This window comes from Elephantulus edwardii, unplaced genomic scaffold (genome assembly GCF_000299155.1).
Source record: "Elephantulus edwardii isolate Elephantulus edwardi_28Jun2011 unplaced genomic scaffold, EleEdw1.0 scaffold00319, whole genome shotgun sequence".
NCBI classification, from domain to species: domain Eukaryota; kingdom Metazoa; phylum Chordata; class Mammalia; order Macroscelidea; family Macroscelididae; genus Elephantulus; species Elephantulus edwardii.
Window position 1 is genome coordinate 1,462,415 of NW_006400069.1, and position 17,241 is coordinate 1,479,655.

Consider the following 17,241-nt stretch of genomic DNA (forward strand, 5'->3'; position numbering starts at 1 on the left):
ATATATACACATACACACAACTGGAGACAAGAGCAGCAGATGTTGGTGGCAATGGGTAGAAAAGTGCAAAGTACAACTCTAGAATTGCTTTCCCATTCAACATTTTGCATTTTGTGTGACAGTGCTTGCAATCCCCACAAGGATTCCATTTCTATTTCCCCTTTCCTATCTCTTCTTGCCTTTAAGCTTTATTCTTTGGGAAAATGCTGCCCTTTTAAATATTAAATGGTTGATTGTCTTAAGGAGTGTTGCAGCTCACTCTAGAAACCTGTCTTCTGCCATATTGTCTCCAATAAACTATTGAGCTTAAGGTTAGACTTAGTGGGTCACAGATGCTTGGATATCTGACCTGCTTTTCTGGAAGGTTTTTGTTTTTAGAATCATGCTGGTTTGTGTGTTTGTTGATTTGGGGGTTTTTTTGTGGCTTTTTTAAATTTGGAAATTTAGAATCATGTGAAACTGGTATCAGCAGACCCATCGGTAATAGGAATAAGTCTTAGTGGGCTCTGGCTACTCTTAGGAGGTTCTTAAGGTAGAAAATGGGTCATCTTCCCCTTGACAAAGTCAGCCTCTGACCATTGTTAAACTTTTAAGTTTTCTTTTAAAAAATAAAACTGTATTTGAAAAAACCAAAAAATATATAAAGAAACACAGCACATAAAACCCAAGGACATCTACATAAATGGAGAAAATTATACCATGCTCATGGATCAGAAGATTTAGCATTATGAAAATGGTAATATTACCAAAAGCAATTGACAAATACAATGGAATTCCTATCCAGATACCATCATCATTTTCCCATTAAATGGGAAAAAATAACCACAAATTTCAAATAGATAGAAAAAAGACCCCAAATAAGCAAAGAAGTACTGAATAGGGAGGCCTTACACATCCTGCTCTCAAAACCAACCACACATCATGCTAATCAAAACAGCACTGTAAGTGGCGGGTATACTGACCAATGAAAAAAACTGAGACCTTGATTAAATTTCTCTACCTATGGACAACAGGTCTTTGACAGTGAGAAGAAATCCATTACATGGTGAAAAGACACTCTGTTTAAAAAATTACAAAACTAAACATCTATTTGCAGAAACTAGAAACAAGATTCATACTTTATAGCATATACAAGAATAACTCAAGTTCAGGGACCTTGGTGTAAAACCTAAAACTATTAAGATCATCAAAGAAAAAAAATGGGGTGAATTTAGGCACCCTAAGCTCAGACACAACTAGGTTATCAAATACAACTAATGCACAATCAACAAAGGATAAGTTACATGTTGGGAACTCCTAAAACTTAAATTTTTAAGTGCACCACCAAAATCTCCTGTCATAGAGTTCAAAGAGAATATAAACATTGGTGGAAAATATTTGGCAATGGAACATCTGACAAGGGACTCATTTCTAAAATGTACAGAAAACTCAAATATCTTACCAAGAAAAACACAAGCATCCCAATTACAAAATGAGATTGAAACTTCGCCAAAGAAGACACCCATATGTCCAGTAAATATTGAAGAACTGCTCAAGACCATTAACTAATGTTGTTTTATATACCATCAAGTCAGAACCTACCCATAGCTGACCCTCCAAGATGTTTTCAGTGACAGTAAATTGCATGGGAGGAAATTGCCTGTCTTTCTTCCACAGAGCATCTGATAGACTTAAACCAAGTGCCTTTGGGTTGACAGTGCAACTACTTATATTAAGCTACCGAGCTCCCCCATTAACTGTTAGAGAGAAGTAAATAAAAATAAAAATTAGGTACCATCTCTTGCAGTAACAATGGCAAAGTACAAGACAGAAAACAACAAATCCTGGTGAGAGTTTGGAGAGATAAGACCTTTCATAGAGTGCTGTTCAGACTATAAAATAGTGCAACCACTATGGAAAACAGTTTGACACTTCATTAGAAAGTTAGAAATACCATTTGAGCAAGCAGTCCCACTACTAGGTTTATATCTCAGAGAAATAAGAGCTGCAACACAAACTGAACTACTCATGTTCATTGCAGAATTATTTATAATAGCGAAGACTTGGAAACAAGTTCCCATCAATGGATGAATGTTTGGAAGTACCCTGGTATTCACACAATGAAGTCGCTAATAATGATCAAGAATTTGGGAAATATTGCCAACATTAATGTTTTATCATGCATATTTATCAAAAGAGCTAAAGTTGAGTTATAAATGTTCTCTTTTAAAAATATAGCAACTGAAGAATAGTTTGATGAAATTTGGGAAACCATGGAAGATGAATCCAGGAGATGGAGCATTTTATGGTCCTAAAGTAAGTAGACTATATGCTTCAAACCAAATAAAACTTTAAAGAAAAAGAAAAACTGTCTCTGAGTAAAAATGAATTAATTTACAGATTGATATAAAAATCAAGGATGCTATTGGCAGACACCATCAGTGTGCTACAATTCAGCTGGACTTCCAACTACCTATTAGATTTAATCTTACATATGTTAGGTGAGTAATTTCCTATGGTTATTTGTCATTTGAATAATAGCAATAAAAACATTTAATAAATTTTTCTTGTTAATAGCTATGAAGTTGGAATCTTCTTAATGTGTTATGGAGTAGAATTGTTCATAGGGGTTTTGTGGTGCAACTTTTATAGGAGCAGCTTGTTAAGTAGCAGCTGATTGCAAACTGCTTGCACTACACAGGATCCTTGTTGTGTTATGTGCTGTTGAGTTGCTTGTGGCTCAAAGTCTGACTTCTAATGCAATATTGAAAAGGAGTGATGATAAAGGGCATCCTTGCCTGTCTCACAAAAGAAGTGTTTTGTGACCCTCTCCACTGAGATTTATGTTGGCCATTATTACTTGTTTTTGTTGTCAGTTGTTCATTTATTAAACTTTTGTAAAAAAATTCTTTTATACTCGTTTGCTTACAAAGTTTGTATACATTGTGCTTCACAAAAGCCCTGGCTGTGGCTGTGTGGGACAGCAGTGTTGTGTCTCATGTTTATTGTGGCTATTGTCTTTGTCTCACTGGCACAGAAATCTCCAAACCATAAGAACATTTGCTGTATTCTTTGCTTCTCCTTCCTTGCTGATACTGATATTGTCTTCTGCTGTTAAACCTGCTCAACTTAATCCTGATAGGAATGACAAAACTAACCAATCTCATCATGAGCCATCTACTTACCTGGTTTGCATATTCTCACCCAGCCAAGACATGGAAATCAGGGCCAATGAGCTATAAAAGCCATTTTGCTCACACCATAATTATTTTGGGAGCTCTGGTAGCCTAGTAGCAAGAAACTGCACTGCAATTCCTAAAGCACATGGTTTGAGGCCATCAGCTGCTCTGCAGGAGGATGGGCAATCTCCTTCCATACAATTAAGTGCCTCTGAAAACCCATTGGAGGGTCAGCTATGAGTCAGTTCTGACTCTGTGGTACATAACAACAACAACAATAGTTATATTAACAGGTCTTCCTTGTATGCATATGGATAGTTTCCTATCATTCACAGCATTATGTGTCAGAATAGAGCTTAAAAATGCTCTTTTTTTACAAAGAATGCCACACCATTCCTTTTCTTTTTTTTTTTTTTATGAAACGCATTGTTTATTTTCCATCAACCTTATTTCCACATTTTAAGACAGTTTAAGACCATTCCGTGGTGGTACCCACCCACTCAGTGGCCTGAGCAGTGGGGGCTGCAGACCAGTCTTCAGTTGCAGGCTGAGCACTCCAGTCTTCGGTAGGGAACTGCTGAATCGGCACAGAGGGCACCTTGGACGCCTTCGGACCAGTCTGTCACTTCAGGCTGAGTAGCAGTGAATTCAGGAGCAGGGGCGGTCCATTCTCCCTGAAACTCCTCCTTGGTCACAGCCTTTTCAGCAGCAGCCTGTTCTTCCTTTTCAATCTCTTCCAGATCTCTGTAGAAGTACAGATCGGGCATGACCTCCCACGGGTGCTCCCGGGAGATTGTGCCACGCATGCGCAGGACTTCCCGGACCAGCATCCACCACATCAGACCCACAGAGTGAGCTCCCTTGTTGTTGCACGGGATAGCAATGTCTACATAACGCAGAGGAGAATCTGTGTTACACAGAGCAATGGTGGGCAAGTTAACGTAAGATGCTTCTGTCAGAGGTTGGTGGTCAGTCCTGGGATCAGTAACCACCAGAAGACGAGGCTCCCGGAAGGCTGCCTGGATCTGGTTAGTGAAGGTTCCAGGAGTGAAGCGCCCGGCAATAGGAGTGGCTCCAGGAGCAGCAGCAAACTTCAGAACAGCTCTCTGGCCTGTATTTCTGGAGGAAATGACACTGACATCAGCTGGATTTTCAATGGCAACAATGGCGCGAGCAGCCAAGAGCAGCTTCTCCCAGGTCCTCTTCAGGTTTATGATGTAGATGCCATCACTTTTCCTTTTGTAGATGTATTGTTCCATTTGGAAGTCAAGGTTGGTGCCGCCCAAATGGGTTCCTGCTGCAAGGAATTTGAGGACATCCTCCTCCTTCATCTGCAGGACATCAAGGGCTCCGGACATTGTGGAAGTTTCCCTTTTAAGTTACGACGGGAACCAGAACAACGCCGTATGGACCCTTGTGCGGGTAGCGAGGAAAAGCACACCATTCCTTTTCAATTTGTCATTCTTGGATAGCAGAGCATATTATTGTCAGATTAAAAATGGCCAATACCAGTCCATCTAAATTCAATAATGCCAAGGACGTTGTTCTTTTATGTAGTCCATTTCATTTTTATAGCTTCAAATGTTCCTAAATCCAGACTTTGTACATTTCATGTTTCAATTATTAACAGACGTTTGCAACTGTATCTTCTCATTTTGAGCCTTGCTACATCAGAAAATAACGTTCATTTATTAGGTGGAAAACTTTATTCCATCCCTGTCATTAATATAGAATCTTCTTTGAAGAGATAGATCTTCTCCAGTCACAGCTTGAGTGCCTTCTCACCTAGGGGCTTATCTGCCAGTACAATTTCCAACAACCCATTATCTGTAAGGTTTTTAAGGCCTTGTATTTCAGAAGTGGATGGCCAGTTATGCTTCTTAGTCTGTCTTAATGTGGAAGCTCTGCTGAAACCTATTCACCATGGGTGACCCTGCTGATATTTGAAATACTATGTGACATAGATTGTAGTGTCACAGTGACACACAGTTATTACAGTACAGACATTACAGTAGTCAATTGACAGATAAGTGATGGCAATTGAATTATATTGTTGTTGTTGTTGTTATGTGTCATCAAGTCACTTGCAACTCAATAGCAACCCTATGTAAAATAGCCCTGAAACCTGCTCTATTTATGCCAACTTTATTGTCTCTGACACATCTTCCCTCATTACCCTAGTCACTGAATCAATCTATCTCATCGAGGGTCTTCCTCTCTTGTGCTGTACCTCCACCCTTCCAAGCATGGTGTCCCTCTCCAAGAACTGGTTTCTCCTTGCAGTATGCCCAAAGTATGATAAACAAAGCTTCAGAATCCTTGCTTTCAAGGAACAGCTTGGTTTTATCCTCTCCAAAATGAACCTATTTGTTCTCCTGGAAGTTCATGGTATATTCAATATTCTTCCCAGCACCACAGCTCAAAGGTATCAATTGTCTTTCTATTATCTCTAATGATTGTACAGCTTTCTGACTCATAGCAAGCAATTGTTAAGACTATGGCCTAGATCAGGTGCACCTTAGTCTCCAGATAGATATTGTTGCTCTTTAGTACTCTAGAGAGGTCTCTGACAGCAGACTTTCCCAATGCAATTTGTCTTTTGATTTCCTGGCCGCTGGTACCAAGAGTGTTGACTGTGGAGCAAAGCAAACGAAAGCAATTGACAATCTCAGTCTCTTTACCATTTATCATAATGCTGCCAATTGGCCCAATGGTGAGAATCTTTGTTTTCTTGATGTTGAATTCAACCCATATTGGAGGCTACAGCCTTTGACCTTCTGCAGCAAGTGCTTCAGGCCCTCCTCAGTTTCAGCAAGCAGGGTTGTTATCTGCATAACACAGGTAGTTGATGAGTCTTCTGCCAATCATGATGCCACATTCCTCCTCATAGAGCCCAGCTTCCCAGATAATCTATGTAAATATTTTAAAAATTTTGTTTTCTACTTTTATAGTACTAGCGATATTGTAGCTGATGTTAGATGGATCTTGGCTGAAAGCAGGGAATACCAGAGGAATGTCTATCTGTGTTTCATTGACTATGCAAAGGCATTTGACTGTGTAGATCATAACAAACTGTGGCTGACTCTGAGAAGAATGAGAATCCCAGAACACTTGATCATTCTAATGCAAAACTTATACTTGGACCAGGAGGCAGTCATCAGAACAGAGCAAGGGAACACTGCATGGTTCAAAATTGGGAAGGGCGTACGCCAGGGATGCATCTTATCTCCATACCTTTTCAACCTATATGCAGAACAGATTATCCAGGAGGCAGGGCTCTATGAGGAGAAATGTGGGGTCAGGATTGGTGGACGATTTATCAACAATCTGCGTTATGCGGATGACACAACCCTGCTTGCTGAAACTGAGGAGGACCTGAAGCGCCTGCTGCAGAGTGTTAAGGACTGCAGCCTACAATATGGATTGAGGCTCAATGTCAAGAAGACAAAGATTCTCACCACTGGACCAATCGGCAGCATCAGGATGGATGGTGAAGAGATTGAGGTTGTACACAGCTTTAGTTTGCTTGGCTCCATAGTCAACAGTCTTGGCACCAGCAGCCAGGAAATTAAAAGGCGCATTGCCATGGGAAAGTCTGCTGTTAGGGACCTCTCCAAAGTGCTGAAGAGCAGTGGTGTCTCTCTGGAGACTAAGGTGCGTCTGATATAGGCCATGGTCTTCGCAATCACCTGTTATGCATCAGAGAGTTGGACAATGACCAAGGAGGATAGAAGGAGATCTGATGCCTTTGAGCTGTGGTGCTGGAGAAGAGTACTGAGAATACCATGGACTGCTAGGAAAACAAATAGATTTGTCCTGGAGAGGGTTAAACCGGGTGGCTCCTTGGAGGCAACGATTCTGAGGCTCCGTCTAACTTACTTTGGACATGTAGTGAGGAGAGACCGGTCCTTGGAGAGGGACATCATGCTTGGGAGGGTGGAGGGACGGCGCAGGAGAGGAAGGCCCTCTATGAGGTGGATTGATTCAGTGACTGGGATAATTGGGATGGGAGTGTCAGAGACAGTGCGATTGGCACAGGACAGAGTGGAGTTTAGGGCTGTTGTACATAGGGTCGCTATGAGTCGCAGGCGACTCGACGGCACATAACAACAACAACTTTTGTAACTCACAAAGTAATTTATCCCATGATTTACCTTTGGTGTTTATCACAATGAGAATTTGGATGTAGAAACTTATTCTAAAAAAAATATTTAATGTCTTTGACAACTGTTCAACTAAGTACAGGTGAAGTAGCTAAATTTAAAATCAAGATTCTTTTTTAATCATCAATTTGAAATGGGATTCCTTCTCAATATCATTAACTGGATGTTATTAAGAAGGAAATGGAACACATAAACATTGACATACTAAGTACTGGTGAAATGAGATAAACTGGCACAGGACATTTTGAGTCAGAGGATCATATGATCTACTATGCTGGAGACTAAAAGGTGAGGAAAAATGGGACTGCTATCATAATTTTAAAAAGTCATTTCTAGATATGTCTTGAAATACAATGTTGTGAGTGACAGGATAATATTCATACACATACAAAGGAAGTCCAGTGAATAACACCATCATTCAAATATATGCATCAACAACCAGAGTTAAAGAGGAGAAAATAGAATATTTCTACCAACTTTGCAGTTCGAGATTGATCGAACACGCAATAAAGATGCATTAATTATAATGGGTGACTGGAATGCAAAAGTTGAGAATAGAGAAGAAGGATCAGCAGTTTGGAAAACACAGACTTGGTGACAGAAATGAAGCCAGAGATAGAATGATAGAATTTTACACATTAATGACTTAATCATTGCAAATATATTTTATAAGAAACATAAATGCAGGCTATATACATGGATTTCACCTGATACTATGCATAGTAATGAGATTGATAACATCTATGGACAGAATCGCTGGAAAAGCTCAATTCCAGTTGTGAAAACTAAGCCTGGTGCTGATTGTGAAACAGTCTATCAGCTACTAAGATGCAAGTTCAAACTGAAGCTGAGGAAAATTAAACTAAGTCCCCAGTAACCAAAATTTGAGCTTGAGTCTATCACACCTGAATTTCAAAACCATCTCAGGAACATGTTTAAGGCTTTGGACATTAACGAGCAAAGACAAGATGAGCTATGGGACAATATCAAGAATATCAACCAGGAAAAATGCAAAACACCATTACAAAGACAGAAGAGGAAGAAAAGACCAAGACGGATGTCCGAAGAAATTCTAAATATTGCACTGGAGTGCCGAGAAGCCAAAGCAAAGGGAAGAAATCAAGATATTAAGGAGCTTAATAGAAGATTTCAGAGGGCAGTGCAGGAAGAGAAAGTAAAGTATTACAATGAAATGTGCAAGGAGCTGGAGTCAGAAAATCAAAAGGGCCGAACTCACTCAGCATTTCTTAAGCTGAAGGAACTGAAAAACAAATTCAAGCCTCGAGTAATAGTACTTAAGGATGATTTGGGCAAAATATTAAGTGATCCAGGAAGCATTAAAAGAAGGTGGAAAGAGTATTTTGGTACCGAGACATTGTACCAAAAAGAATTGGTGGACACAGAAGAATTTCATGAAACAATATATGAGCAAAAGCCTGTGGTGATGAAGGAAGAAGTTCAAGAATTGGTAAAAAACAAGGCCCCAGGAATTGATAGTATAGTGATGGAAATATTTCAACAAACATGCTGCCCTGGATGTGATCACCAATTTGTGCCAAGAAATCTGGAGGACAACCATATGACCAATTGACTGGAAGATATCTATATTCATTCCCATTCCAAAGAAAACCGATCTGACAGAGTGTGGAAATTACTGAACAGTACCACTGATACCACATGCAAGCAGGATTCTGCTTAAAATTATCCAAAAACATCTGGAAGACCACATCAGCAGAGAACTACCTGAAGTGTATGCTGGATTTAGAAGAGGCTGGGGCACTAGGGATATTACAGCTAATGTCAGATGGATCTTGGCTGAAAGCAGAGAGTACCAAAAGAATTTCTATCTGTGTTTCATTCACTATGCAAAGGCATTTGACTATGTGAATCACAACAAACTGTGGCTGATTCTGAGAAGAATGGGAATCACAGAACATTTGATTGTGCTTATGCGAAACCTATACTTGGATCAGGAGGCAGTCATCAGAACAGAGTAAGGAAACACTGCAGTGTTCAAAATTGGGAAGGGTATGTGTCAAGGATGTGTCTTATCTCCATCTCTTTTCAATCTACATGCAGAACAGACTATCTGGGAAGCTGAGCTCTATGAGAAGTGTGGCATCAGGATTGGAGGTAGACACATCAACAGTCTGCGTTATTCAGATGACACAACCTTGCTTGCTGAAACTGAGGAGGGCTTGCTGCAGAGGGTCAAGAACTGCAGCCTTCAATATGGATTGAAGCTCAACATCAAGAAAACAAAGATTCTCATCACTGGGCCGATTGGCAGCATCATGATAGATGGTGAAGAGATTGAGATTGTTAACAACTTCTGTTTGCTTGTCTCCACAATCAACATTCTTGTTACCAGCAGTCAAGAAATCAAAAGATGAATTGCATTGAGGAAAGTCTGCTGTCAGCGACCTCTCCAAAGTACTGAAGAACAACAATGTGAGTCTGGAGATTAAAGTGCGCCAGATACAGACCATGGTCTTTGCAATTACTTACTATGCGTTAGAGCACTAGACAATGACTAGGGATGATAGGAGAATTGATGACTTTGAGCTGTGGTGCTGGAGAAGAGTATTGCATATACCAAGGACTGCTAGAAGAACAAACAAGTTCATCAAGGAGAGAGTGAAGACAACTGCTCCTTGAAAGCAAGGATTCTTAAGCTTCGTCTGACACACTTTGAGCATGTTGTAAGGCGTGATCAGTCCTTGAAGAGAGGCTTCATGCTGGAGAGGGTGGAGGGACAGCACAGGAGAGGAAGACCCTCGATGAGATGGATTGATTCCGTCACTGGAATTATAGGTATAGGCATGTCGGAGACAATAAGATTGGCAAGGGATAGAGCAGGGTTTAGGGGTGTTGTACATAGGGCTAGTATGAGTTACAGACAACTCCACAGCACATAACAACAACAGCAATGTATCATTTAGAATAAAAAATATTAGCAAAGTACTAGAGATATCAATCTGATGTCACTTTCAATTTTCTACAAGCTTTCCCTTAATATTAGTGCTATTTTACTTCCAGTTAGTTCATAAAAGACAGCAGAATGTGAAAGAAAAGTCTTTTTTATTTCTAATAATTTGTACTCTATATGCTTGAAACTTAAGAGGAATCATTCACTTCAGTTGAGGAAATAACTTTTACATATAACATAACAAGATGAAGTTATGACTAAATCTTAAGAACATATTAAATGTGTCATTTAATATTTTTTATTTTTTTTTTAGTAAGGATGGGGATGATAAGAAGAGACCTGTAATGATACATCGAGCTATTTTGGGATCAGTGGAAAGAATGATAGCCATTCTCTCAGAAAACTGTGGGGGAAGATGGTAAGTGCCATGGAATTAAAATTTTAAAAATTGTTTTAGTGAAATATACATAGCAAAACCTACTCATGGTTGCTGTGATGCTAAACACTGTGACACTGATGTGTCAAATGCGATAATGGTTACCCATGGTGAACAGTGTTTGGTGGAGCTCCCCGATTAAAACAAGCTTGGTAGCAGGAGTGGCATCCATTTGTGAAATAGCTTGCCTCTGAAAACTCTATGGACTTGGAGAAACAATGAAAGTTATACAAGTGGTCAGGTCTTTTGTTCATAGGGTCACTATGAGTTGCTTACAACTTGATGGCACTTAACAATATATTCTCTCTCTGTGTGTAAAATTATATATATAGTTGTTGTTATGTGCCATCGAGTCGCTTACGACTCATAGCAACCCTGTGTACAACAGCCCTAAACTCTGTTCTGTCCTGTGCCAATCACAAAGTCTCCAATACACCCATCCCGATTACCCCAATTACTGAATCAATCCACCTCATAGGGGGCCTTAGCCTTCTGTGCTGTCCCTCCACCCTGCCAAGCATGATGTCCCTCTCCAAGGACCTGTCCCTCCTTGCAACATGTCCAAAGTATGTTCGATGGAGCCTTAGAATCCTTGCTTCCAAGGAGCAGCTTGGTTTGACCCTTTCCAGGATGAATCTGTTTGTTTTCCTAGCAGTCCATGGTACCCTCAGTACTCTTCTCCAGCACCACAGCTCAAAGGCATCAATTCTCCTTCTATCCTCCTTAGTCATTGTCCAACTCTCTGATGCATAACAAGTGAGATATAGATACAAATGCTGAACATAGAAATTCCACATGACCCAGCTATTCCACTGCTTGGAACATACCCTGAGAAAATGAGAACTGAGACACAAACAGAAACTTGTATACCAATGTTCACAGCAGTGTTATTCACCATCACAAGAACATGGAAACAGACCAAATGTCCAACCACAATAAGTAGATTGAGAAATTATGATACATTCACATGATGAAATACTACGCAGCATGCAGGAACAATTATTTTGTAAATCATTACCTAACTTGGGAGGGACTGAAGGGCATTATGCTGAATAAACTAACTCAGTCCCATAAAGACAAATACTGTGTAAGACCATTATTGTAGAATGTGTATAAGGATCCAAGGGGGAGAGAGTGAAAGCAGAGGAGGGAGGATGGGCAGGGGTGGGGGCAGGTAATCATAGTGTTTCACAATTCGATGGGTGAAGGGAGGGGTGGATAAAGGAAGTGGGAACAATCCAGTGTGAAAAACAATGTATACAAACTTAAAACTTTAAATAAATTTAAAAATTAATTCTCAAAACCCCTCGCCTGCGCTTTTAGCACTACGGTCCGAGATGTCTTCCTCAGGCATGCCCGACCTGCCCACCCCTCTCACCAACTTCAAGATTGAACACACTAAGATATTCATAAACAATGAATGGCATAACTCAGTGAGTGGCAAACAATTTCGTGTTTTCAATCCAGCAACCGAGGAGAAAATCTGTGAGGTGGAAGAAGGAGACAGGGCAGATGTTGATAAAGCGGTGAAGGCTGCAAGAGAAGCTTTTCAGATTGGCTCTACATGGCGAACTATGGACGCTTCAGAAAGGGGACGGCTCCTCTTACTTGAGAGGGATCGCCTGCTGTTGGCATCAATGGAGGCCATGAATTGTGGAAAAGTATTTGCCGCTGCCTATCTGATGGACTTAGAGTTCAGCATCAAAACTTTACGCTACTGCGCAGGCTGGGCTGACAAGATCCATAGCCGGACGATACCTATGGATGGAGACTTCTTTGGTTATACAAGACATGAGCCAGTTGGTGTGTGTGGCCAGATCATTCCTTGGAATTTCCCGCTGGTCATGCTTAGTTGGAAGTTAGGACCTGCTCTTTCCTGTGGTAACACCGTGATTGTCAAGCCGGCAGAGCAGACGCCTCTCTCAGCTCTTTATGTGGCATCTCTGATAAAGAGGCAGGGTTTCCTCCAGGAGTGGTGAATATTGTGCCCGGTTATGGACCCACCGCAGGAGCAGCCATCTCTTCCCACATGGACGTCAACAAAGTGGCGTTCACAGGATCAACAGAGGTTGGAAAATTAATTTAAGAAGCTGCTGGGGAGAACAATCTGAAGAGGGTGACCCTGGAGTTTGGCGGGAAGAGCCCCTGCATTGTGTTTGCGGACGCGGACTTGGACAACGCAGTTGAATTTGCACACCAGGGATTATTCTTCCACCAAGGCCACTGTTGTGTAGCTGCATCCAGGCTTTTTGTGGAAGAATCAATTTATGATGAGTTTGTTCGAAGGAGTGTTGAGCGGGCTAAGAAGTATGTTCTTGGCAATCCTCTGACCCCCGGAGTAAGCCAAGGTCCTCAGATTGACAAGGAACAATATGATAAAATAATTGACCTCATGGAGAGTGGGAAGAAAGAAGGGGCCAAACTGGAATGTGGAGGAGGCCCCTGGGGGAATATAGGCTACTTATCCAGCCCACAGTTTTCTCCAATGTGACAGATGATATGTGCATTGCCAAGGAGGAAATATTTGGACCAGTCCAGCAAATCATGAAGTTTAAATCTTTGGATGAAGTGATCAAGAGAGCCAACAGCACTTTCTATGGCTTAGCGCACCAAGGACCTTGATAAAGCTGTGACAGTGTCTGCTGCCCTGCAGGCTGGGACAGTGTGGGTGAACTGTTATATGGCAAATTCTGCCCAGTGTCCCTTTGGGGGATTCAAGATGTCTGGAAATGGACGAGAACTGGGAGAATATGGTCTTCATGAATATACTGAGGTCAAGACAGTCACAATGAAAATTTCCAAGAAGAATTCATAAAGAACTTCGTGAGGGTGGAGAGAAGTGTCAGTAGCCAAGCATCTTCTCTAACAGCTAGTATATTTCAGTGTCTTATCTTGATTTTTCTAAATAAGTAAACCACATTAGCAACAATATCCACACACAGTAAACTTGGCATGTAACTTACTCTGAACCAGTTTGATTTAATAGAAGATGTCTAGTTATCCTTTAGTTTATTCATTTACCAGTTCCTTGAAATACTTGATATTCATGTTAACTGCCAAGTAGAGATACTTTAAGTAGTTGTGAAATCATTGATGCTTCTTTACATGTTGATTAGAATGTGGTGCCTGCCTGTCAAAGGAAGTGATACCTGAACTAGCGATAATCTCTGTATAAACTTCAATAAAAACAACCTTGCATATAAAAAAAAATTAATCCTCTACTGCCACAAGAACCAACCAATCTGTTTGGGAGGAAGTGCGACCAGAATTCTCCTTAGAGGCAAGAGTGATGGAACTTGGTCTCGCATGCCTCGGGCATGTTGTCAGGAGAGGCAGGTCACTGGAGAGGGACATCCTAAGAAGCATGGAGGGCCAGGGAAAGGGAGGAAGATCCTCAACAAAATGGATTGACCTAGAGACTGCAGCAACAGTGGGGCTGGTGAGGTTGGCACAGAGAGTGCACAGTTTTGATCTGTTGTTCATAGTGTCACCACCGGTATAGTTGTATTGATAGGACCTAAAACAACCAAATCAGAAAACAAGAATTTTCAGAGAATTCCAGGCCCACAGATTCTGATCTGTTGATTGTAGAGGCATTGTCAGTCATAGTTGACTCAGTGGCACCTAACAACAACATCTTTATAGAATCAAATTAACAATAGTAACTGGCAAGATTAGATAGGACCCTTCAGGAACAATGAATTTATATCAATAAGAGAGAAGCAACTCAGAAAAAGAAGGTAAGAATAGCCATATAACTTTAAGGATATAATCAAGGTCACTAAATTTTACATGTAGGAAAGAATTTGTGAATACTTAGGTGTTGAACGACAGAATAAATTCAGGAAAAGGAAAGTAAAAGGCCAAAAGCATAGATATGCTTCATAGGTATGACTTTAACATGTTTATATTTGTTTGCAATTGATTCACATTTTTAGAAAAAATTAGTAGTAACATAAGTGAGAGATGGTTGCCAGCTCCAATGTGGTGGTGGTGGTGACAGCAGTGAAAAACTAGCAAGTAGACAACAACAAACAAACAATAAGTAACACTAATGAAAGAGAATGCAGTGGGAGAAGAGAAGGACGTGGTGTGAGTATCTGGGATGCACAGGGAATGAGTACACCCTCCTCTCAGTTGATAAATCAGGAATTCAGACCTCTATGAGTTAGAGTAGGATCGTAAAGAACCACAATTAGAAATGGTTAAAATTTTGACCTCTGGAGGACTAGGTCTTGGCAGCAGACAGCTCAGAAAGAAACATTTACTTTTTATTTATACGAGGTACTTCTGTGTTTTCTCAAATTTATTACTTTGCTTTTGTAATTTAAGGCTATATGTATAAACACATTCATAAATTCATAAATGCCACCTGGCTGTAGAGTCCACTGCTTTCCTTCTAGCTTCAAATGAAATTCTCATTATAATGAATAAAAAGACAAGCATTTCCTGTAATAAGCACTGCTTGTACCCATCTTCCTTCTTTACTCCTAATGAAACATATTATTATAATTATAGATTCACATACAGTTGTAAGAAATAATACAGAGAGGTCCAGTGTACTATCCACTCACTTCCCCAATGCTCACATCTTACAAAACTATAGATAGTATCTAAAAGGTTTGGAGAAGAGGGGGTGAATCTGGAATCAGATCAGGAGTACACGAATCAAGGTTGACATGTGAAGCAATAAACCAATTTATTTTCACCTGGGTGCACGCAGGCTGAACAAGTTCTCAAATTAGAAAGCAGCTCTTGCTGTTAGTGAAGGTTTAAATACAGAGATTATTTGTGGGTTCAGTAAGTCTTGGTTGGACAGTACTCTGTTGGCACCTTTTTTTTTTAAATCTTGCATAGGTGGTCTTAGGTCAGTTCATTTTCTATGGTATTCCTGAAACTTACTTATTTTCCAAATTCAGTTTCCCACTAGGAGTTGAACATCCTGAAAGTAGGGGAAGGGCTTTATCTGAGAAGTATAAATTCTAGCAACAATGAGGTCATTTTATCTTACCTAACAGTATTATAGTCAGAAAACATGTTCCACTAACTTGCTCAAATTTTACCAGTTTTACATGCACTCATTTGTGCCTTTGGATGTGAATAATTGGCTCTAAAAATTGCATGGTGTACTTTCTGCAGCCATATGGAACCACCACCAGTCAAGATACCTTGTATGATGACACAGAACCCTCATACTGTCCGTCATTGCCACACGTCCTCTACCTACACTTGTTCCTTTGTTGTTGTGTGCTGTCATCTCAAAACCAGTGAGTTTTTAGAAGCTGAAAATTGTATGGGAGGAGATTGCCCATCTTTCTTCAACAGAGTAGCTGGCAAATTAGAACCGATTATAAGAAAACTATACTTGGACCAGGAAGCAGTCCTCAAAACAGAACAGAGAAACCCTGCATGGTTCAAAATCAGAAAGGAATTGAGTCAGGGAGGTGTCCTATCTCCATGCCTTTTCCATCTATATGCAGAACAGAACATTCAGGAGATTATGCTTTATGAGGAGGAATGTGGCATCAAGATTGGAGGTAGACTTACCAACAACGTATGTTATGCAGATGACACAACCTTGCTTGCTGAAATTAAGGAAGACCTGAAGTGCTTGGTACAGAAAGTCAAGGACTATAGTCTTCAATATGGATTGAAGCTCAACATCAAGAAGACAAAGATTCTCAGCACTGGGCCAATTGGCAGCATCATGATAGATAGAGATTGAGGTTATTAGTAGTTACAGCTTGCTCAACTCCACAATCAACACTCTTGGCACCAACAGTCAGGAAATAAAAGAGATGGATTGCATTAGGTAAATCTCCTATCAGGGACCTCTCCAGACTACTGAGAAGCAACAATGTCAGTCTAGAGACTAAGGTGTGCCTGACCCAGGCCATGAATTACTTGCTATGCATCAGAGAGCTGGACAATGACTAAGGATGACAGAACAATGCATGCCTTTGAGTTATGGTGCTGGAGAAGAGTTTTGAACAAATTCGTCTGTCTTGGAGAGGGTGAAATCAAGTATCTCCTTGGAGGATAAGAAAGGGTGAAATTAAGTCTCTCTTTGGAGGATAGGCTTTTGAATCTCCATCTCACATACTTTGGCCATATGGACAGGAGGACTCATCCTTGGAGAAGGACACTATGCTTGGAAGGGTGAATGGACAGCGCAGGAGAGGAAGAACCCAGATGAGATGGATTGATACAGTAACTAGGGCCATGGGGTAAGTGTATCAGAGTGAGAGTGGCTCAGGACAGGGAAGTCTTCAGAGCTGTTATAAAAAAGGGTTGCTATGAGTTGCAGGCAACTCAACAGCCCATGACAACAACAACAACAACAACAATAAACCTCTTGTTAATCATCCTCTTTCCAGCTCCATATATGTTGTAATTTCAAGAATGTTACATGAATGGAATTTATTCATTGTGCAATGTTTTGATATTCCCCCCATACTCAACATAAGCCCTTTGAATTGCATCCAACTTGTTGTATTTTGTGTAATGTTTGGAGATATATATAAAATTGTAATGTTTGGGTATATATATAATATA

General features: G+C 40.4%; 1 protein-coding gene and 1 pseudogene across 1 annotated transcript in view; both read left to right on the top strand.

The window, feature by feature from the left end:
• The window catches only part of TARSL2 (threonyl-tRNA synthetase-like 2), a 197,410-nt gene that overhangs the window by 177,318 nt on the left and 2,851 nt on the right, over positions 1-17,241 (top strand). The window contains 3 exon segments of the mRNA XM_006901325.1: positions 2,218-2,295; positions 2,380-2,480; positions 10,564-10,668. Coding sequence (XP_006901387.1) covers positions 2,218-2,295; positions 2,380-2,480; positions 10,564-10,668 — 284 coding nt within the window.
• Positions 12,024-13,501, top strand: LOC102871599 (annotated as a pseudogene).